At 30.6% G+C, this 24,544-nt stretch overlaps 1 protein-coding gene across 1 annotated transcript in view; it reads left to right on the top strand.

Moving 5' to 3' along the window:
• Nucleotides 1-20,438, top strand: part of LOC148939270 (uncharacterized) — a 191,711-nt gene extending 171,273 nt beyond the window's left edge. Inside the window, exons 39-40 of the mRNA XM_089107180.1 lie at nt 17,328-17,640; nt 19,889-20,438. Coding sequence (XP_088963306.1) covers nt 17,328-17,640; nt 19,889-19,981 — 406 coding nt within the window. The 3' untranslated portion in view covers nt 19,982-20,438. The remainder of the gene's footprint in view (nt 1-17,327; nt 17,641-19,888) is intronic.
• Nucleotides 20,439-24,544: the final 4,106 nt, after the last annotated feature.

Below are 24,544 nucleotides of genomic sequence, written 5' to 3'. Positions count from 1 at the left end.
CTTTTTCAGTTTAAAGACTTAAGGTCCAAATTTAAGGGGTGCACTCCTATTTAAAATTGAACGGATATATCCCTATTTTGACACAAAACGTGCTGTTCTTTTGTTTTTCTTTTATCGATACTTGTACAATTGCTATTATTTTTCAGTTCAAAGACTTAAGGTCTAAATTTAAGGGGTGCACTTCTATTTAAAATTGAACGGATATATCCCTATTTGACACAAAATTTGCTGTTCTTTTGTTTTTCTTTTTTTGATAATTATACTGTTGCTATTCTTTTTCAGTTCGAAGACTTAAGGTCCAAATTTAAGGGGTGCACTCCTATTTAAAATTGAGCGGATATATCCCTATTTTGAAACAAAACGTGCTGTTCTTTTGTTTTTATTTTTTCGATAATTGTACAATTGCTATTCTTTTTCAGTTTAAAGACTTAAGGTACAAATTTAAGGAGTGCAATCCTATCTAAAATGAACCGATGTATCCCTATTTTGGCAAAAAATGTGCTGTTCTTTTGTTTTTATTTTTTCCATAATTGTACAATTGCTATTATTTTTTAGTTTAAAGACTTAAGGTCAAAATTTAAGGGGTGCACTTCTATTTAAAATTGAGCGGATATACCCCTATTTTGACACAAAACGTGCTGTTCTTTTGTTTTTCTTTTTTCGATAATTGTACAATGGCTATTCTTTTTCAATTTAAAGACTTAGGTCCAAATTTAAGGGGTGCACTCCTATTTAAAATTGAGCGGATATATCCCTATTTTGAAACAAAACGGGCTGTTCTTTTGTTTTTATTTTTTTGATAATTGTACATTTGCTATTGTTTTTCCGTTTAAAGACTTAAGGTCCAAATTTAAGGGGTGCACTCCTATTTAAAATTGAGCGGATATAACCCTATTTTGACACAAAACGTGCTGTTCTTTTGTTTTTCTTTTTTCGATAATTGTACAATTGCTATTATTTTTCAGTTCAAAGACTTAAGGTCCAAATTTAAGGGGTGCACTCCTATTTAAACTTGAGCGGATATATCCCTATTTTGACACAAAACGTGCTGTTCTTTTGTTTTTCTTTTTTCCATAATTGTACAATTGCTATTCTTTTTCAGTTTAAAGACTTAAGGTCCAAATTTAAGGGGGGCACTCCTATTTAAAATTGAGCGGATATATCCCTATTTTGAAACAAAACGTGCTGTTCTTTTGTTTTTATTTTTTGATAATTGTACATTTGCTATTGTTTTTCCGTTTAAAGACTTAAGGTCCAAATTTAAGGGGTGCAATCCTATCTAAAATAAACAGATGTATCCCTATTTTGGCACAAAATGTGCTGTTCTTTTGTTTTTCTTTTTTCCATAATTGTACAATTGCTATTCTTTTTCAGTTTAAAGACTTAAGGTCTAAATTTAAGTGGTGCACTTCTATTTAAAATTGAACGGATTTATCCCTATTTTGGCACAAAATGTGCTGTTCTTTTGTTTTTCTTTTTTCCATAATTGTACAATTGCTATTCTTTTTCAGTTTAAAGACTTAATGTCCAAATTTAAGGGGTGCACTTCTATTTAAAATTGAACGGATATATCCCTATTTTGACACAAAACGTGCTGTTCTTTTGTTTTTCTTTTTTCGATAATTGTACAATGGCTATTCTTTTTCAGTTTAAAGACTTAAGGTCCAAATTTAAGGGGTGCACTCCTATTTAAAATTGAGCGGATATATCCCTATTTTGAAACAAAACGGGCTGTTCTTTTGTTTTTATTTTTTTGATAATTGTACATTTGCTATTGTTTTTCCGTTTAAAGACTTAAGGTCCAAATTTAAGGGGTGCAATCCTATCTAAAATGAACAGATGTATCCCTATTTTGGCACAAAATGTGCTTTTCTTTTTTTTTTCTTTTTTCCATAATTGTACAATTGCTATTCTTTTTCAGTTTAAAGACTTAAGGTCCAAATTTAAGGGGTGCACTCCTATTTAAACTTGAGCGGATATATCCCTATTTTGACACAAAACCTGCTGTTCTTTTGTTTTGCTTTTTTCCATAATTGTACAATTGCTATTCTTTTTCAGTTTAAAGACTTAAGGTCCAAATTTAAGGGGGCACTTCTATTTAAAATTGAGCGGATATATCCCTATTTTGAAACAAAACGTGATGTTCTTTTGTTGTTGTTTTTTTGATAATTGTACATTTGCTATTGTTTTTCAGTTTAAAGACTTAAGGTCCAAATTTAAGGGGTGCAATCCTATCTAAAATGAACAGATGTATCCCTATTTTGGCACAAAATGTGCTGTTCTTTTGTTTTTCTTTTTTCCATAATTGTACAATTGCTATTCTTTTTCAGTTCAAAGACTTAAGGTCTAAATTTAAGTGGTGCACTTCTATTTAAAATTGAACGGATATATCCCTATTTTGGCACAAAATTTGCTGTTCTTTTGTTTTTCTTTTTTCCATAATTGTACAATTGCTATTCTTTTTCAGTTTAAAGACTTAAGGTCTAAATTTAAGGGGTGCACTTCTATTTAAAATTGAACGGATGTATCCCTATTTTGACACAGAACGTGTTGTTCTTTTTTTTCTTTTTTCGATAATTGTACAATTGCTATTATTTTTCAGTTCAAAGACTTAAGGTCCAAATTTAAGGGGTGCACTCCTATTTAAAATTGAGCGGATATATCCCTATTTGACACAAAACGTGCTGTTCTTTTGTTTTTATTTTTTTGATAATTGTACAATTGCTATTCTTTTTCAATTTAAAGACTTAAGGTCCAAATTTAAGGGGTGCACTCCTATTTAAAATTGAGCGGATATAACCCTATTTTGACACAAAACGTGCTGTTCTTTTGTTTTTCTTTTTTCGATAATTGTACAATTGCTATTATTTTTCAGTTCAAAGACTTAAGGTCTAAATTTAAGTGGTGCACTTCTATTTAAAATTGAACGGATATATCCCTATTTTGGCACAAAATGTGATATTCTTTTGTTTTTCTTTTTTCCATAATTGTACAATTGCTATTCTTTTTCAGTTTAATGACTTAAGGTCTAAATTTAAGGGGTGCACTTCTATTTAAAATTGAACGGATGTATCCCTATTTTGACACAGAACGTGCTGTTCTTTTTTTCTTTTTTCGATAATTGTACAATTGCTATTATTTTTCAGTTCAAAGACTTAAGGTCCAAATTCAAGGGGTGCACTCCTATTTAAAATTGAGCGGATATATCCCTATTTGACACAAAACGTGCTGTTCTTTTGTTTTTCTTTTTTCGATAATTGTACAATTGCTATTATTTTTCAGTTCAAAGAATTAAAGTCTAAATTTAAGGGGTGCACTTCTATTTAAAATTGAACGGATATATCCCTATTTTGACACAAAACTTGCTGTTCTTTTGTTTTTCTTTTTTTGATAATTGTACTATTGCTATTCTTTTTCAGTTTAAAGACTTAAGGTCCAAATTTAAGGGGCGCACTCCTATTTAAAATTGAGCGGATGTATCCCTATTTTGACACAGAACGTGCTGTTCTTTTGTTTTTCTTTTTTCGATAATTGTACAATTGCTATTCTTTTTCAGTTCAAAGACTTAAGGTCTAAATTTAAGGGGTGCACTTCTATTTCAAATTGAACGGTTGTATCCCTATTTTGACACAGAACGTGCTGTTCTTTTGTTTTTCTTTTTTCGATAATTGTACAATTGCTATTCTTTTTCAGTTTAAAGACTTAATGTCTAAATTTAAGGGGTGCACTTCTATTTAAAATTGAACGGATGTATCCCTATTTTGATACAGAACGTGCTGTTCTTTTGTTTTTCTTTTTTCGATAATTTAAGGGGTGCACTTCTATTTAAAATTGAACGGATGTATCCCTATTTTGACACAAGACGTGCTGTTTTTTGTTTTTCTTTTTTCGATAATTGTACAATTGCTATTCTTTTTCAGTTTAAATACTTAAAGTCTAAATTTAAGGGGTGCACTTCTTTTTAAAATTGAACGGATGTATCTCTATTTTGAAACAAAACGTGCTGTTCTTTTGTTTTTCTTTTTTCGATAATTGTACAATGGCTATTCTTTTTCAGTTTAAAGACTTAAGGTCCAAATTTAAGGGGTGCACTCCTATTTAAAATTGAGCGGATATATCCCTATTTTGAAACAAAACGGGCTGTTCTTTTGTTTTTATTTTTTTGATAATTGTACATTTGCTATTGTTTTTCCGTTTAAAGACTTAAGGTCCAAATTTAAGGGGTGCACTCCTATTTAAAATTGAACGGATGTATCCCTATTTTGACACAAAACGTGCTGTTCTTTTGTTTTTCTTTTTTCGATAATTGTACAATGGCTATTCTTTTTCAGTTTAAAGACTTAAGGTCCAAATTTAAGGGGTGCACTCCTATTTAAAATTGAGCGGATATATCCCTATTTTGAAACAAAACGGGCTGTTCTTTTGTTTTTATTTTTTTGATAATTGTACATTTGCTATTGTTTTTCCGTTTAAAGACTTAAGGTCCAAATTTAAGGGGTGCAATCCTATCTAAAATGAACAGATGTATCCCTATTTTGGCACAATATGTGCTGTTCTTTTGTTTTTCTTTTTTCCATAATTGTACAATTGCTATTCTTTTTCAGTTTAAAGACTTAAGGTCCAAATTTAAGGGGTGCACTCCTATTTAAACTTGAGCGGATATATCCCTATTTTGACACAAAACCTGCTGTTCTTTTGTTTTTCTTTTTTCCATAATTGTACAATTGCTATTCTTTTTCAGTTTAAAGACTTAAGGTCCAAATTTAAGGGGGGCACTTCTATTTAAAATTGAGCGGATATATCCCTATTTTGAAACAAAACGTGATGTTCTTTTGTTGTTGTTTTTTTGATAATTGTACATTTGCTATTGTTTTTCAGTTTAAAGACTTAAGGTCCAAATTTAAGGGGTGCAATCCTATCTAAAATGAACAGATGTATCCCTATTTTGGCACAAAATGTGCTGTTCTTTTGTTTTTCTTTTTTCCATAATTGTACAATTGCTATTCTTTTTCAGTTCAAAGACTTAAGGTCTAAATTTAAGTGGTGCACTTCTATTTAAAATTGAACGGATATATCCCTATTTTGGCACAAAATTTGCTGTTCTTTTGTTTTTCTTTTTTCCATAATTGTACAATTGCTATTATTTTTCAGTTTAATGACTTAAGGTCTAAATTTAAGGGGTGCACTTCTATTTAAAATTGAACGGATGTATCCCTATTTTGACACAGAACGTGCTGTTCTTTTTTTTCTTTTTTCGATAATTGTAAAATTGCTATTATTTTTCAGTTCAAAGACTTAAGGTCCAAATTTAAGGGGTGCACTCCTATTTAAAATTGAGCGGATATATCCCTATTTGACACAAAACGTGCTGTTCTTTTGTTTTTATTTTTTTGATAATTGTACAATTGCTATTATTTTTCATTTTAAAGACTTAAGGTCCAAATTTAAGGGGTGCACTCCTATTTAAAATTGAGCGGATATAACCCTATTTTGACACAAAACGTGCTGTTCTTTTGTTTTTCTTTTTTCGATAATTGTACAATTGCTATTATTTTTCAGTTCAAAGACTTAAGGTCTAAATTTAAGTGGTGCACTTCTATTTAAAATTGAACGGATATATCCCTATTTTGGCACAAAATGTGCTATTCTTTTGTTTTTCTTTTTTCCATAATTGTACAATTGCTATTCTTTTTCAGTTTAATGACTTAAGGTCTAAATTTAAGGGGTGCACTTCTATTTAAAATTGAACGGATGTATCCCTATTTTGACACAGAACGTGCTGTTCTTTTTTTTCTTTTTTCGATAATTGTACAATTGCTATTATTTTTCAGTTCAAAGACTTAAGGTCCAAATTCAAGGGGTGCACTCCTATTTAAAATTGAGCGGATATATCCCTATTTTGACACAAAACGTGCTGTTCTTTTGTTTTTCTTTTTTCGATAATTGTACAATTGCTATTATTTTTCAGTTCAAAGACTTAAAGTCCAAATTTAAGGGGTGCACTTCTATTTAAAATTGAACGGATATATCCCTATTTTGACACAAAACTTGCTGTTCTTTTGTTTTTCTTTTTTTGATAATTGTACTATTGCTATTCTTTTTCAGTTTAAAGACTTAAGGTCCAAATTTAAGGGGCGCACTCCTATTTAAAATTGAGCGGATGTATCCCTATTTTGACACAGAACGTGCTGTTCTTTTGTTTTTCTTTTTTTCGATAATTGTACAATTGCTATTCTTTTTCAGTTCAAAGACTTAAGGTCTAAATTTAAGGGGTGCACTTCTATTTCAAATTGAACGGTTGTATCCCTATTTTGACACAGAACGTGCTGTTCTTTTGTTTTTCTTTTTTCGATAATTGTACAATTGCTATTCTTTTTCAGTTTAAAGACTTAATGTCTAAATTTAAGGGGTGCACTTCTATTTAAAATTGAACGGATGTATCCCTATTTTGATACAGAACGTGCTGTTCTTTTGTTTTTCTTTTTTCGATAATTTAAGGGGTGCACTTCTATTTAAAATTGAACGGATGTATCCCTATTTTGACACAAGACGTGCTGTTTTTTGTTTTTCTTTTTTCGATAATTGTACAATTGCTATTCTTTTTCAGTTTAAATACTTAAAGTCTAAATTTAAGGGGTGCACTTCTTTTAAAATTGAACGGATGTATCTCTATTTTGACACAAAACGTGCTGTTCTTTTGTTTTTCTTTTTTCGATAATTGTACAATTGCTATTCTTTTTCAGTTTAAAGACTTAAGGTTTAAATTTAATAGGTGCACTTCTATTTAAAATTGAGCGGATATATCCCTACTTTGACACAAAACGTGCTGTTCCTTTGTTTTTATTTTTTCGATAATTGTACAATTGCTATTATTTTTCAGTTTAAAGACTTAAGGTCTAAATTTAAGGGGTGCACTTCTATTTAAAATTGATCGGATGTATCCCTATTTTGACACAGAACGTGCTGTTCTTTTGTTTTTCTTTTTTCAATAATTGTACAGTTTCTATTATGTTTCAGTTCAAAGATTTAAGGTCTAAATTTAAGGAGTGCACTTCTATTTAAAATTGAACGGATATATCCCTATTTTGACACAAAACTTGCTGTTATTTTGTTTTTGTTTTTTCGATAATTGTACAATTGCTATTATTTTTCAGTTCAAAGACTTAAGGTCTAAATTTAAGGAGTGCACTCCTATTTAAAATTGAGCGGATATATCCCTATTTTGAAACAAAACGTGCTGTTCTTTTGTTTTTATTTTTTCGATAATTGTACAATTGCTATTCTTTTTCAGTTTAAAGACTTAAGGTCCAAATTTAAGGAGTGCAATCCTATCTAAAATGAACAGATGTATCCCTATTTTGGCACAATATGTTCTGTTCTTTTGTTTTTCTTTTTTCGATAATTGTACAATTGCTATTCTTTTTCAGTTTAAAGACTTAAGGTCAAAATTTAAGGGGTGCACTCCTATTTAAAATTGAGCGGATATAACCCTATTTTGACACAAAACGTGCTGTTCTTTTGTTTTTCTTTTTTCCATAATTGTACAATTGCTATTCTTTTTCAGTTTAAAGACTTAAGGTCCAAATTTAAGGGGTGCACTCCTATTTAAAATTGAGCGGATATATCCCTATTTTGTAACAAAACGTGCTGTTCTTTTGTTTTTTGTTTTTTTTATAATTGTACATTTGCTATTGTTTTTCAGTTTAAAGACTTAAGGCCAAATTTAAGGGGTGCAATCCTATCTAAAATGAACAGATGTATCCCTATTTTGGCACAAAATGTGCTGTTCTTTTGTTTTTATTTTTTTTTATAATTGTACAATTGCTATTCTTTTTCAGTTTAAAGACTTAAGGTCCAAATTTAAGGGGTGCACTCCTATTTAAACTTGAGCGGATATATCCCTACTTTGACACAAAACGTGCTGTTCTTTTGTTTTTATTTTTTCGATAATTGTACAATTGCTATTATTTTTCAGTTTAAAGACTTAAGGTCTAAATTTAAGGGGTGCACTTCTATTTAAAATTGAACGGATGTATCCCTATTTTGACACAGAACGTGCTGTTCTTTTGTTTTTCTTTTTCAATAATTGTACAGTTTCTATTATGTTTCAGTTCAAAGATTTAAGGTCTAAATTTAAGGAGTGCACTTCTATTTAAAATTGAACGGATATATCCCTATTTTGACACAAAACGTGCTGTTCTTTTGTTTTTGTTTTTTCGATAATTGTACAATTGCTATTCTTTTTCAGTTCAAAGACTTAAGGTCTAAATTTAAGGAGTGCACTTCTATTTAAAATTGAGCGGATATATCCCTATTTTACACAAAATTTGCTGTTCTTTTGTTTTTCTTTTTTCCATAATTGTACAATTGCTATTCTTTTTCAGTTTAAAGACTTAAGGTCTAAATTTAAGGGGTGCACTTCTATTTAAAATTGAACGGATGTATCCCTATTTTGACACAAAACGTGATGTTCTTTTGTTGTTGTTTTTTTGATAATTGTACATTTGCTATTGTTTTTCCGTTTAAAGACTTAAGGTCCAAATTTAAGGGGTGCAATCCTATCTAAAATGAACAGATGTATCCCTATTTTGGCACAAAATGTGCTGTTCTTTTGTTTTTCTTTTTTCCATAATTGTACAATTGCTATTCTTTTTCAGTTTAAAGACTTAAGGTCTAAATTTAAGTGGTGCACTTCTATTTAAAATTGAACGGATATATCCCTATTTTGGCACAAAATTTGCTGTTCTTTTGTTTTTCTTTTTTCCATAATTGTACAATTGCTATTCTTTTTCAGTTTAAAGACTTAAGGTCTAAATTTAAGGGGTGCACTTCTATTTAAAATTGAACGGATGTATCCCTATTTTGACACAGAACGTGTTGTTCTTTTTTTTATTTTTTCGATAATTGTAAAATTGCTATTATTTTTCAGTTCAAAGACTTAAGGTCCAAATTCAAGGGGTGCACTACTATTTAAAATTGAGCGGATATATCCCTATTTGACACAAAACGTGCTGTTCTTTTGTTTTTATTTTTTTGATAATTGTACAATTGCTATTCTTTTTCAATTTAAAGACTTAAGGTCCAAATTTAAGGGGTGCACTCCTATTTAAAATTGAGCGGATATAACCCTATTTTGACACAAAACGTGCTGTTCTTTTGTTTTTCTTTTTTGATAATTGTACAATTGCTATTATTTTTCAGTTCAAAGACTTAAGGTCTAAATTTAAGTGGTGCACTTCTATTTAAAATTGAACGGATATATCCCTATTTTGGCACAAAATGTGCTTTTCTTTTGTTTTTCTTTTTTCCATAATTGTACAATTGCTATTCTTTTTCAGTTTAAAGACTTAAGGTCTAAATTTAAGGGGTGCACTTCTATTTAAAATTGAACGGATGTATCCCTATTTTGACACAGAACGTGCTGTTCTTTTTTTCTTTTTCGATAATTGTACAATTGCTATTATTTTTCAGTTCAAAGACTTAAGGTCCAAATTCAAGGGGTGCACTCCTATTTAAAATTGAGCGGATATATCCCTATTTGACACAAAACGTGCTGTTCTTTTGTTTTTCTTTTTTCGATAATTGTACAATTGCTATTATTTTTCAGTTCAAAGACTTAAAGTCTAAATTTAAGGGGTGCACTTCTATTTAAAATTGAACGGATATATCCCTATTTTGACACAAAACTTGCTGTTCTTTTGTTTTTCTTTTTTTGATAATTGTACTATTGCTATTCTTTTTCAGTTTAAAGACTTAAGGTCCAAATTTAAGGGGCGCACTCCTATTTAAAATTGAGCGGATGTATCCCTATTTTGACACAGAACGTGCTGTTCTTTTGTTTTTCTTTTTTCGATAATTGTACAATTTCTATTCTTTTTCAGTTCAAAGACTTAAGGTCTAAATTTAAGGGGTGCACTTCTATTTCAAATTGAACGGTTGTATCCCTATTTTGACACAGAACGTGCTGTTCTTTTGTTTTTCTTTTTTCGATAATTGTACAATTGCTCTTCTTTTTCAGTTTAAAGACTTAATGTCTAAATTTAAGGGGTGCACTTCTATTTAAAATTGAACGGATGTATCCCTATTTTGATACAGAACGTGCTGTTCTTTTGTTTTTCTTTTTTCGATAATTTAAGGGGTGCACTTCTATTTAAAATTGAACGGATGTATCCCTATTTTGACACAAGACGTGCTGTTTTTTGTTTTTATTTTTTCGATAATTGTACAATTGCTATTCTTTTTCAGTTTAAATACTTAAAGTCTAAATTTAAGGGGTGCACTTCTTTTAAAATTGAACGGATGTATCTATTTTGACACAAAACGTGCTGTTCTTTTGTTTTTCTTTTTTCGATAATTGTACAATTGCTATTCTTTTTCAGTTTAAAGACTTAAGGTTTAAATTTAATAGGTGCACTTCTATTTAAAATTGAGCGGATATATCCCTACTTTGACACAAAACGTGCTGTTCCTTTGTTTTTATTTTTTCGATAATTGTACAATTGTTATTATTTTTCAGTTTAAAGACTTAAGGTCTAAATTTAAGGGGTGCACTTCTATTTAAAATTGAACGGATGTATCCCTATTTTGACACAGAACGTGCTGTTCTTTTGTTTTTCTTTTTTCAATAATTGTACAGTTTCTATTATGTTTCAGTTCAAAGATTTAAGGTCTAAATTTAAGGAGTGCACTTCTATTTAAAATTGAACGGATATATCCCTATTTTGACACAAAACTTGCTGTTCTTTTGTTGTTGTTTTTTCGATAATTGTACAATTGCTATTATTTTTCAGTTCAAAGACTTAAGGTCTAAATTTAAGGAGTGCACTCCTATTTAAAATTGAGCGGATATATCCCTATTTTGAAACAAAACGTGCTGTTCTTTTGTTTTTATTTTTTCGATAATTGTACAATTGCTATTCTTTTTCAGTTTAAAGACTTAAGGTCCAAATTTAAGGAGTGCAATCCTATCTAAAATGAACAGATGTATCCCTATTTTGGCACAAAATGTGCTGTTCTTTTGTTTTTATTTTTTCGATAATTGTACAATTGCTATTATTTTTCAGTTTAAAGACTTAAGGTCTAAATTTAAGGGGTGCACTTCTATTTAAAATTGAACGGATGTATCCCTATTTTGACACAGAACGTGCTGTTCTTTTGTTTTTATTTTTTCAATAATTGTACATTTTATATTATGTTTCAGTTCAAAGATTTAAGGTCTAAATTTAAGGAGTGCACTTCTATTTAAAATTGAACGGATATATCCCTATTTTGACACAAAACTTGCTGTTCTTTTGTTTTTGTTTTTTCGATAATTGTACAATTGCTATTATTTTTCAGTTCAAAGACTTAAGGTCTAAATTTAAGGAGTGCACTTCTATTTAAAATTGAGCGGATATATCCCTATTTTACACAAAATTTGCTGTTCTTTTGTTTTTCTTTTTTTGATAATTGTAATATTGCTAGTCTTTTTCAGTTCGAAGACTTTAGGTCCAAATTTAAGGGGTGCACTCCTATTTAAAATTGAGCGGATATATCCCTATTTTGAAACAAAACGTGCTGTTCTTTTGTTTTTATTTTTTCGATAATTGTACAATTGCTATTCTTTTTCAGTTTAAAGACTTAAGGTCCAAATTTAAGGAGTGCAATCCTATCTAAAATGAACAGATGTATCCCTATTTTGGCACAAAATGTGCTGTTCTTTTGTTTTTCTTTTTTCGATAATTGTACAATTGCTATTCTTTTTTAGTTTAAAGACTTAAGGTCTAAATTTAAGGGGTGCACTTCTATTTAAAATTGAACGGATATATCCCTATTTTGACACCAAACGTGCTGTTCTTTTGTTTTTCTTTTTTCGATAATTGTACAATTGCTATTCTTTTTCAGTTTAAAGACTTAAGGTCCAAATTTAAGGGGTGCACTCCTATTTAAAATTGAGCGGATATATCCCTATTTTGTAACAAAACGTGCTGTTCTTTTGTTGTTGTTTTTTCATAATTGTACATTTGCTATTGTTTTTCCGTTTAAAGACTTAAGGCCAAATTTAAGGGGTGCAATCCTATCTAAAATGAACAGATGTATCCCTATTTTGTCACAAAATGTGCTGTTCTTTTGTTTTTCTTTTTTCCATAATTGTACAATTGCTATTCTTTTTCAGTTTAAATACTTAAGGTCCAAATTTAAGGGGTGCACTCCTATTTAAACTTGAGCGGATATATCCCTATTTTGACACAAAACGTGCTGTTCTTTTGTTTTTCTTTTTTCCATAATTGTACAATTGCTATTCTTTTTCAGTTTAAAGACTTAAGGTCCAAATTTAAGGGGGGCACTTCTATTTAAAATTGAGCGGATATATCCCTATTTTGAAACAAAACGTGATGTTCTTTTGTTGTTGTTTATTTTATAATTGTACATTTGCTATTGTTTTTCCGTTTAAAGACTTAAGGCCAAATTTAAGGGGTGCAATCCTATCTAAAATGAACAGATGTATCCCTATTTTGGCACAAAATGTGCTTTTCTTTTTTTTTTCTTTTTTCCATAATTGTACAATTGCTATTCTTTTTCAGTTTAAAGACTTAAGGTCCAAATTTAAGGGGTGCACTCCTATTTAAACTTGAGCGGATATATCCCTATTTTGACACAAAACGTGCTGTTCTTTTGTTTTTCTATTTTCCATAATTGTACAATTGCTATTCTTTTTCAGTTTAAAGACTTAAGGTCAAAATTTAAGGGGGGCACTTCTATTTAAAATTGAGCGGATATAACCCTATTTTGACACAAAACGTGCTGTTCTTTTGTTTTTCTTTTTTCGATAATTGTACAATTGCTATTATTTTTCAGTTCAAAGACTTAAGGTCTAAATTTAAGTGGTGCACTTCTATTTAAAATTGAACGGATATATCCCTATTTTGGCACAAAATGTGATGTTCTTTTGTTTTTCTTTTTTCCATAATTGTACAATTGCTATTCTTTTTCAGTTTAAAGACTTAAGGTCTAAATTTAAGGGGTGCACTTCTATTTAAAATTGAACGGATGTATCCCTATTTTGACACAGAACGTGCTGTTCTTTTTTTTTTCTTTTTTCGATAATTGTACAATTGCTATTATTTTTCAGTTCAAAGACTTAAAGTCTAAAGTTAAGGGGTGCACTTCTATTTAAAATTGAACGGATATATCCCTATTTTGACACAAAACTTGCTGTTCTTTTGTTTTCCTTTTTTTGATAATTGTACTATTGCTATTCTTTTTCAGTTTAAAGACTTAAGGTCTAAATTTAAGGGGTGCACTTCTATTTAAAATTGAACGGATGTATCCCTATTTTGACACAGAACGTGCTGTTCTTTTTTTTTTCTTTTTCGATAATTGTACAATTGCTATTATTTTTCAGTTCAAAGACTTAAAGTCTAAAGTTAAGGGGTGCACTTCTATTTAAAATTGAACGGATATATCCCTATTTTGACACAAAACTTGCTGTTCTTTTGTTTTCCTTTTTTTGATAATTGTACTATTGCTATTCTTTTTCAGTTTAAAGACTTAAGGTCCAAATTTAAGGGGTGCACTCCTATTTAAAATTGAGCAGATGTATCCCTATTTTGACACAGAACGTGCTGTTCTTTTGTTTTTCTTTTTTCGATAATTGTACAATTGCTATTCTTTTTCAGTTCAAAGACTTAAGGTCTAAATTTAAGGGGTGCACTTCTATTTCAAATTGAACGGTTGTATCCCTATTTTGACACAGAACGTGCTGTTCTTTTGTTTTTCTTTTTTCGATAAATGTACAATTGCTATTCTTTTTCAGTTTAAAGACTTAATGTCTAAATTTAAGGGGTGCACTTCTATTTAAAATTGAACGGATGTATCCCTATTTTGATACAGAACGTGCTGTTCTTTTGTTTTTCTTTTTTCGATAATTTAAGGGGTGCACTTCTATTTAAAATTGAACGGATGTATCCCTATTTTGACACAAGACGTGCTGTTTTTTGTTTTTATTTTTTCGATAATTGTACAATTGCTATTCTTTTTCAGTTTAAATACTTAAGGTCCAAATTTAAGGGGTGCACTTCTTTTTAACATTGAACGGATGTATCCCTATTTTGACACAAAACGTGCTTTTCTTTTGTTTTTCTTTTTTCGATAATTGTACAATTGCTATTCTTTTTCAGTTCAAAGACTTAAGGTCTAAATTTAAGGGGTGCACTTCTATTTAAAATTGAACGGATGTATCCCTATTTTGACACAGAACGTGCTGTTCTTTTGTTTTTCTTTTTTCGATAGTTGTACAATTGCTATTATTTTTCAGTTCAAAGACTTAAGGTCTAAATTTAAGGAGTGCACTTCTATTTAAAATTGAACGGATATATCCCTATTTTGACACAAAACTTGCTGTTCTTTTGTTTTTGTTTTTTCGATAATTGTACAATTGCTATTATTTTTCAGTTAAAAGACTTAAGGTCTAAATTTAAGGAGTGCACTTCTATTTAAAATTGAGCGGATATATCCCTATTTTGAAACAAAACGTGCTGTTCTTTTGTATTTATTTTTTCGATAATTGTACAATTTCTATTCTTTTTCAGTTTAAAGACTTAAGGTCTAAATTTTTTGGGGTGCACTTCTATTTAAAATTGAACGAATGTATCCCTATTTTGACACAGAACGTGCTGTTCTTTTGTTATTCTTTTTTCGATAATTGTACAATTGCTATTCTTTTTCAGTTTAAAAACTTAAGGTCTAAATTTAAGGGGTGCACTTCTATTTAAAATTGAACGGATGTATCCCTATTTTGACACAAAATGTGCTGTTCTTTTGTTTTTATTTTTTCGATTGTACAATTGCTATTCTTTTTCAGATTAAAGACTTAAGGTCTAAATTTGAGGGGTGCGCTTCTATTTAAAATTGAACGGGTGTATCCCTATTTTTACACAGAACGTGCTGTTCTTTTATTTTTCTTTTTTCGATAATTGTACAATTGCTATTATTTTTCAGTTCAAAGACTTAAGTTCTAAATTTAAGGAGTGCACTTCTATTTAAAATTGAACGGATATATCCCTATTTTAACACAAAACGTGCTGTTCTTTTGTTTTTGTTTTTTCGATAATTGTACAATTGCTATTATTTTTCAGTTCAAAGACTTAAGGTCTAAATTTAAGGTGTGCACTTCTATTTAAAATTGAGCGGATATATCCCTATTTTGAAACAAAACGTGCTGTTCTTTTGTTTTTCTTTTTTCGATAATTGTACAATTGCTATTCTTTTTCAGTTCAAAGACTTAAGGTCTAAATTTAAGGGGTGCACTTCTATTTCAAATTGAACGGTTGTATCCCTATTTTGACACAGAACGTGCTGTTCTTTTGTTTTTCTTTTTTCGATAATTGTACAATTGCTATTCTTTTTCAGTTTAAAACTTAAGGTCTAAATTTAAGGGGTGTACTTCTATTTAAAATTGAACGGATGTATCCCTATTTTGACACAAAACGTGCTGTTTTTTTGTTTTTCTTTTTTCGATAATTGTACAATTGCTATTCTTTTTCAGTTTAAATACTTAAGGTCTAAATTTAAGGGGTGCACTTCTTTTTAAAATTGAACGGATGTATCTCTATTTTGACACAAAAAGTGCTGTTCTTTTGCTTTTCTTTTTTCGATAATTGTACAATTGCTATTCTTTTTCAGTTTAAAGACTTAAGGTTTAAATTTAAGGGGTGCACTTCTATTTAAAATTGAACGGATATATCCCTATTTTGACACAAAACTTGCTGTTCTTTTGTTTTTCTTTTTTCGATAATTGTTCAATTGCTATTGTTTTTCAGTTTAGAGACTTAAGGTCTAAATTTAAGAGGTGCACTTCTATTTAAAATTGAACGGATGTATCCCTATTTTGACACAGAATGTGCTGTTCTTTTGTTTTTCTTTTTTCGATAATTGTACAATTGCTATTCTTTTTCAGTTCAAAGACTTAAGGTCTAAATTTAAGGGGTGCACTTCTATTTCAAATTGAACGGTTGTATCCCTATTTTGACACAGAACGTGCTGTTCTTTTGTTTTTCTTTTTTCGATAATTGTACAATTGCTATTCTTTTTCAGTTTAAAGACTTAAGGTCTTAATTTAAGGGGTGCACTTCTATTTAAAATTGAACGGATGTATCCCTATATTGACACAAAACGTGCTGTTCTTTTGTTTTTCTTTTTTCGATAATTGTATAATTGCTATTCTTTTTCAGTTTAAATACTTAAGGTCTAGATTTAAGGGGTGCACTTCTTTTTAAAATTGAACGGGTGTATCCCTATTTTGACACAAAACGTGCTGTTCTTTTGTTTTTCTTTTTTCGATAATTGTACAATTGGCAAACGACACCTTTCTGGCAGAAACTATGCTATTCTTTTTCAGTTTAAAGACTTAAGGTTTAAATTTAAGGGGTGCACTTCTATTTAAAATTGAGCGGATATATCCCTATTTTGACACAAAACGTGCTGTTCTTTTGTTTTTATTTTTTCGATAATTGTATAATTGCTATTCTTTTTCAGTTTAAAGACTTAAGGTCTAAATTTAAGGGGTGCACTTGTATTTCAAATTGAACGGATTTATCCCTATTTTGACACAGAACGTGCTGTTCTTTTGTTTTTCGTTTTTCGATAATTGTACAATTGCTATTCTTTTTCAGTTTAAAGACTTAAGGTCTAAATTTAAGGGGTGCACTTCTTTTTAAAATTGAACGGATTTATCCCTATTTTGACACAAAACGTGCTGTTCTTTTGTTTTTATTTTTTCGATAATTGTACAATTGCTATTCTTTTTCAGTTTAAAGACTTAAGGTTTAAATTTAAGGGGTGCACTTCTATTTAAAATTGAACGGATATATCCCTATTTTGACACAAAACGTGCTGTTCTTTTGTTTTCCTTTTTTGGATAATTGTTCAATTGCTATTGTTTTTCAGTTTAAAGACTTAAGGTCCAAATTTAAGGGGTGCAAACCTATCTAAGATGAACGGATGTAATCCTATTTTGGCACAAAACGTGCTGTTATTTTGTTTTCCTTTTTTCGATGTTTTTCAGTTCAAAGACGTAATGTCTAAATTTAAGGGATGCACTCCGATGTAAGATTGAGCGGGTGTATCGCTATTTTGACATAAAAGGTGCTGTTCTTTTGTTTTTCTTTTTTCGGTAATTTTACAATTGCTGGGTTTTTTTTTTCAGTTCAAAGAATTCAAGAATTCAAAGTCTAGATTCAAGGGTGCATTCCTATTTAAGATTTGAAGGGGTGTATCCCTATTTGGACACAAAACATGTTGTTTTAATTAGCTATTTCGGTAATTGTACAATTGCTATTCCTTTTCAGTTCGAAGATTCAAGGTCTCGGCTTATGCGCTTTGCGGGACATCGAGAAACACACAATGATCATCGAGTACATAGGAGAAATAATAAGAAACCCTGTTGCTGAACTTCGTGAAAAACGCTATGAAGAACATAACCGTGGGATTTATATGTTCCGTATTGATGATGATCGTGTTGTTGATGCCAGTGTGACTGGAGGTTTAGCCAGGTTTATCAACCATTGTTGCAACCCTAACTGTACTACCGAACTAGTCGAGGTGGACAGAGAGATGAAAATAATTATTTTTGCCAATAGGCGAATTTCGAAAGGGGAAGAGGTAGGTTTTTTTTTTATTTATATATATAATAATAATAATAATAACATTTATTCACCCACCATCTACAAAAATAGATTATAATGGAGCACTACAAAAAGAAAAAAGAAAAGAAAAAGAATCCAGATTTAAAAAGATAAAGATACAACACTCAGTGTAATTCACGACACTCAAGTAAATGCAGGTGAGAAACGTCGTCTATCTAAATTAACTTTTTAGCTCTGAATTACTTCGAATGCTAGACCATTGTTTGGATTGCTCCTTAAGACCATATTTTTTAAGGCGGGAATTCCTATAACGCTTGGGTATATACAGTAAAAATTTTGTAAGTTTATAGTAGCACTTTTGATGTTTTTAGTGTCTCTCACTGACAGCATGTGGGATTCACCGGCAAGGTAGGTTATGTGTGGTGGCACACTGAACAAAAAATCGAAGTAAGAGATTTCCTGGAGTAGCGTCCGGGATTCAGCACTACAGACGCATAAGCACGTTTAATGGCTTTAGTCGTTTGCTTAACAATTGCTTGTCTAGTTTTAATAATATATATATATATATATATATATATATATATATACATTAGGGCCCGATCGATGTATTTATATATATTATTTTTGGCGCAACTTGTGCAGAAGCGGGCACAGGATTTTCTGAGATAATTTTTGCTTATCCAGTCTTTGGGGGTGGAACCACGAGCTAAGTTTGATCAGGGTGGAGAGGAGTGTGAGTCAAATGAAGTAAAAAGTATAATCAAATGTCAAATGAAGAATAAAATAAAGAATGAATAAAAATTCAAATGAAGTAAAAAGTATATTTGTTGTCAATACACACCTAGTGCAGCAATGTTCGAAATGTATGGGGACTTTAAGAACATACATCTTCTGTCAAAACAACTATAAAGAATACAATAAACCACACATTTCTGCTTAATGTATGTTCACTCGCGTGGGTGAAAGATCCAAAATCAGCCCTGACGGAAAATTGCAAAAAGTATAAGCACAAAATATTGTTTAGTCTAGTTGAAAACATGTTCCTCGCATTTTAAATATTTATGTGCATCAATATTTATTATTTATAAAATATGATTAATATTTATAAAAATATAATTAAATGAAATATGATGGAAATTACCCCTCTTTTATAATTAAGATTATTTACATAGGGATATTATTGTATATATATATATATATATATATATATATATATATATATATATATATATATATATATATATATATATATATATATATATATATATATATATATATATATATATATATATATATATATATATATATATATATGTATATAAACATAAAAATATAATTAGAAAAGTGTAATAATATTAATGTTTAATTTTATAAGTTAAATTTTAAAAGTAGCATTTAATATATATGAAATGTTTAGAAATTGGCTATGTGGCCTTTTCCTGGTTATCAATCTTGTGTCAGTACTTTTTTTTTTTTTTTTTTTTGCGAATATGATATTTTTATAACTATGTGGTTTTTGCAAGCTTCAATTAATGTTTAATAATCCGCATTTCTAAGCCATCATTCACTCATGCTTTTAGTGCGTGTTTTTTCGTCTGGAGCTCTGGTTTCTGTCTGCAGCTCAGACTCCCCATAGTAGTATAATATTTTTAGGTATGAATATATATATAGAGTCGGAGGTTTTATACTAATTCATTATATATAATGAATTAGTATCCGCCGTAAAATGTAACTCTTTCTTTTTTCTTTATTTCTTTATTTTTTTATTTGTTTCTTTCTCTCTCTCTCTCTCTCTCTCTCTCTCTCTCTCTCTCTCTCTCTCTCTCTCTCTTTCTCTCTCTCTCTCTCTCTCTCTAACTCTCTTTTACGTTTCTTTCGTTTTCTCTCATCTCTCCATGTCACTACTATCAAACAATGCAATCGCTCAGGACATATTCCATTGTACTTCTATCTGAATTTTAGCGGTTTAATCTTAATCTGTTTTTTAAGATTTCTTAGTGCTATCTTTTTGGCTATCTCTTCAGGAACCGTGTGCTAAAGCACAGGGTGGCTCCCTCCCCCCCCATTGCAATTTCTGGCTGAAGGGCCATGAAACCGAGAGTAGTGCCGTTTTGTTTACCTTAACTTTATCTTTTTCGAATGCAGTTCAGCCTTTTTTGACTGCAGTTTTCAGCAGTTCATACCCTTTTTTACACTCATCCTTGCTTTATTTTCGGGTGTGAATTTCTCTTTTCCACGAACGTGATTTCATTTTCTTTTTACAGTTGGCGTATGACTACAAATTTGATTTGGAAGATAATAAAGACAAAATCCCATGTCTATGTGGAGCACCTAATTGTCGCAAGTGGATGAACTGATTATCCAGCGAATTTATTCAAAAATGTTGATTACATGTACAGAGTATCATATTACAAAATTGGTAGCATTATAGTGTCAACGTGGCTTCAAAATGTTGGACTATGAAAAAAGAAAATTTAGTTTTAATTGTATTGCATTTATGTGACGCAAATTTTCACAGTGATAGAATTGTGAGTGAGATATACCTTGGATAAGAAATAAGGATTGTGCTTCTCATATCCTTCATTGTATGATTTTAGCTTCAAACTATAATGGTTTTGCTGGCTATGGCAAACAGGAGAAACTTCTTGGAATAAGAGTTTTTTTTCAGAATTTAAGGTTTAAGAGTTATCTAGATTTGAATGTCTTTTTCACTATTTATTCAGATTTTTTGTATATTTGATTGTTTAATGTGTTTGCTTAAATAAGTCAACTTATGTGGATTGAAGTGCTGATGATAAAAAGTAGATAGGAAGTTTTTCATTATTTAATGAGACGTGTGTGTGTTTTTTTTTTTTTTTTTTTTTTTTTTTTTTTTTTTTTTTTTTTTTTTTTTCATGTATACTTTTGTTACAAGTCTAAGCAGTGTTGTTGTCAGTCTTTTTATTAATATGTTGTTTCCTTTAAAATAAAATTCATCATATATCTTTTTCTTTGAAACACTAGGGAGTGAACTGGAAATTATTAAGAAAGTTACTTCACCGCTTATTTTCTATAGTAATTTTCTATTAAGAAATTACTTCACCGCTTATTTTCTATAGTAATTTCCTATTGAGAAAATTACTTCACCAGTGGGGAAAATGCCAAATTCCGTACTATTACATCTAGGAATTTGAAACCCCTCTTAGGGGTGTTTCTCCCCTTTTCTCAAATCACGCAAATTTTCTTAGGTTCGTTGCTTTTCATGAATAGTTTAAATCTAATGAAGTTTATACCTTTGGGATCACTGTAAAGAAGTGACTCCTTTGGCATATTTATTGTTATCAATATTCCGTTTTTTAGAGTTTCGTTTACCGTTAGCACATGTCGTTCCTTCGTTAAAGTTTGTTACCCCACACTGTTTGAAACAACCTCTCTTTTGCATAAAGTATGTTCTTCCTCTTGTAATTCTGAGATTTAACTCTGAAGTGAAAATAGCTTGCAATTATGCAGTCTTTTCTCAAACTGCGTGAATTTTCTTTGGCTAGTAGCTTTTTATGGATAATTTAAATTTAATAAATTCATTTATTTGGGATTACCGTAAAGAAGGGATTAACGGTAAGGTAAAGGATACGGCACTAGACCCTTAGTCCAAACCGGCAGTGCGGATCTCCGTCCAAGGCCCTTCAGCCGGGAAGTGCGTCATCCTGTGCTTCCCGACTGGCACTTCCTGGCCTTCCCTGGTACTGGCACTTCCCTGGCCAGTCATCCTGCATTTTCGCATACCCTTCCTGTTTACCTTCCCAGATTTCTTAAGGTACCCATTTAGAGTTGGGCCGACTCTGTCTCAGCTTGCACGCCACTGACCCTTGTCCCAAACCAAATAATTGGATACACTAGGGTTCGAACCCTCGCCCTTCAGACAAAGGTTTCTATATCTAGGAAGGATTCCAAGAAGGGATTCTTTTGGTATAATTATTATTATCAAAATTACGTTTTCTACGGCTTCGGTTACCATTGGCACATGTTGTTTAGTTATAGTTTGTTACCCCGTACTGTTTGAAATAACTCCTCTTTGAGATAAAACACTTTTTTTCCTATTGTAATTCTGAGATTTAAACTGTAGCCTGAAGAAAGGAAAAAACTTTAATTATGCAGTAAGAATATTTTCACCAAATCTGTTCAGTTGGCCTCACATTTTCAAGTCTATGATCTTCGACACAAAACCATATAGCTGTAATACTTCTTCTTCTATATATACTTCTTCTGGATTCATAACACATGCGTTTGACACCCCAGTCCCTCTTGATTATTTTCTACTATAAATAAAATATATTTTATATAATCAATATATTTTAAATATAATTTATATATTTTATATAATTTATATATATATAATTTATATATTTTAAATAAGCAAAATATATTATGACTTCTCTGCGAAATAGATTTCGTAATGTCCAAGTGCGGAAAACACATAACTTTTGTAATATCCCGTATAAGAATTTATTTTCAAGGTCAGATGCGCCCATTAGGCTGTTGTAGTATAAATACCCATATAATATTAGAATTCATTTAGAACAAAACTACACATAGATATAATCCTCCAAAATAAATTATTTGGTAAATATCTAATTGGCCACATTGAAAACTCAGACTTAATTTGTATTGGGTTTAATATACGGATTTATTATTCTGTTGACTTTGTAATGCTAATTCAAACGCCGCTATAGTCTTCTTTGATGACCACTATTAAAGACAGGGTTGTCATACAAGGTGCTAAAGCACTATTTATGCGATTTTTGTTTGACGTCGTGGTACATTTATATGACGGCTATGGTAATTGTCCTTCGTGGAAATTAAGATCCTCAATGTATATTACTGGTGAAGAAACTGAATTTAACTTAATCCAGGACTTTTTCGGTAGATGTGATTTGTTTTCTATGCAATGGTGGTACCGAAAGTTTTGCATATATGACAACTCTGATTAGATGTATGAATATTCTTATAAACTAATTATACTAAATCCATGACTCCATATACTAAATAGTTTCAGATTTAATAGTTTCGTTCAAAAACGTAGTTTTGACTATTTCTGAATAACGTTATATTCTAAGCCAGTTGTGTTAGTGCATTGCGGGAAAATTGACATAAATTTTTAGATTCAAGTCTTATAACAGCTCTTACTTTGCACAAAATAGGCTCGTCTTATCGTAATTCGGAGGTATCTAAGAAAAGGCAAGGAAAAAGAAAAGTGAATGTTATATGTAATTCTAGAACATTAATCTCGAGATGTATCAGTAGGCTTTACAGATTCAAGTGTATTTATATTAATAAAAAAAAAAGGTCACAGTAGAGTTAATGTCACCCCAAAAAACAAGTTCAACTTCATTATGCTCAGAATTTTTATTTATTTAATTCACAGAGTTGTTCTCTTTTAACTGCACACATGCCCCCCCCCCCCCATTCGAATGTGTACATTTAGCCCTTTACTATATAGAAAAGATTTCCAATTTTGCAGGTTTTCATTATTTCTCTTTTACTTATTTCTGATCAACAATTGGTTCATTTTGCCGAATAGTTCCAACCTGAAAAACTAATATCACCAAACTGTTGCATATAGACTAGTGCTATGTCAGGGAATTAGAAGGGGAGGATGGAATGCAATTAACTTGTCTGAAAATAGTACCCTCTCAATGCCAAATCTGACGTTGCTCGATCTGACATATCCTCACCATATACAGTTGAAAAATTATTTGTGAAAAAGAAAAGACTGTAAAATTCGTTTATTTTCCCAAAGCAATATTAGACTTAAAAAACATCAGGTCTATCGAAAACATAAGAATAAAAGACGATATGTTTGAGAGTATTACTCTGATTTTGTGTTAAAAACTGTTCTTGATATTTGTATTAAACTGGTTTCACAATGACTAAGTAGGCCTTTCACACTGGTTCACTTAAGTTCCGTAAGCCCTATAAGATCCACTAACCCTCCATAATGTAAGCCGATTACAAAGTTGAAAAATGTTAACACAAGAATCGTAATACTAGTTCATTCAGGCTATTGTCAGCGTAGGCTGCTCTACTTTTTAAATGTCGCTCTTCTTTGTCCAGAAAAACAGTCATCATCACTAATAGAGTCAGAGTTGAAAAAAAAGGGTTTCATTTCTTTCTCCAGAGTCTTTCAAAAATACGTTATAGGAATTGTTTCCTGATTTCCTTTGTAAAAATTAAATAATGCATATAAGATCTTCCGTTGTTGAACTTATGAAAGCTTCAGTATAATAGGCGAAATTTCAATGTGAAAGCAACTTATTTAAGCTTCGTATTGCAGGCGATGACCTAGCAATCTGAAATATCATGCCTTTTAGATATCTGGACGAGTAAATTGAACTTTTCTGCAAATTATTTAAATACAGATTTCAAATTTAAGAAAGAGCTTTGATAGTTCTAAAAATATAGTGAAATGAGACAATTTTTTCCACTGAGAAATTTGAAGAAAACATGAGAAAATGTAAAAAGTAGAATCCCTGCATAGTGATAAGTTACGACTTACGACTTCTCCACTCTCTTTGAGCCAGACCAGCTGTGAAAAATGCCTTTGACTAGCTATTTTCAAAACAAATTTCATCACTGTATATATCTAAACTGTGTGCTTGCTGCAGACCTTTCACTATACTGTATGCTCCTGCAGTCCTAAAATGGGAATTTTGAGGTCTTCTGGGGGCGAGCTTTTTTGTTTAGAGAATTGGGGACTTTCAAAGGATTTTTACAAGTTTCCTGGATTCTGTGGAAATTTCCAGGGCTTATCATTTAGAATTTGTGAAGATTATTCTCTTCGCGGCTAGTTATTCAGTTTCTGCTTCGATGTTATTTGCCGTAAATAGCAATCAATTCATTACTATTCTTTAATGTTCTGAAACTAGGTTAATCAAATTTCTACG

This window comes from Artemia sp. Qi Xiang Cuo, chromosome 21 (assembly GCF_049724085.1).
Source record: "Artemia sp. Qi Xiang Cuo chromosome 21, ASM4972408v1, whole genome shotgun sequence".
NCBI lineage: Eukaryota > Metazoa > Arthropoda > Branchiopoda > Anostraca > Artemiidae > Artemia > Artemia sp. Qi Xiang Cuo.
This window is presented reverse-complemented; position numbering and strand designations above follow the sequence as displayed.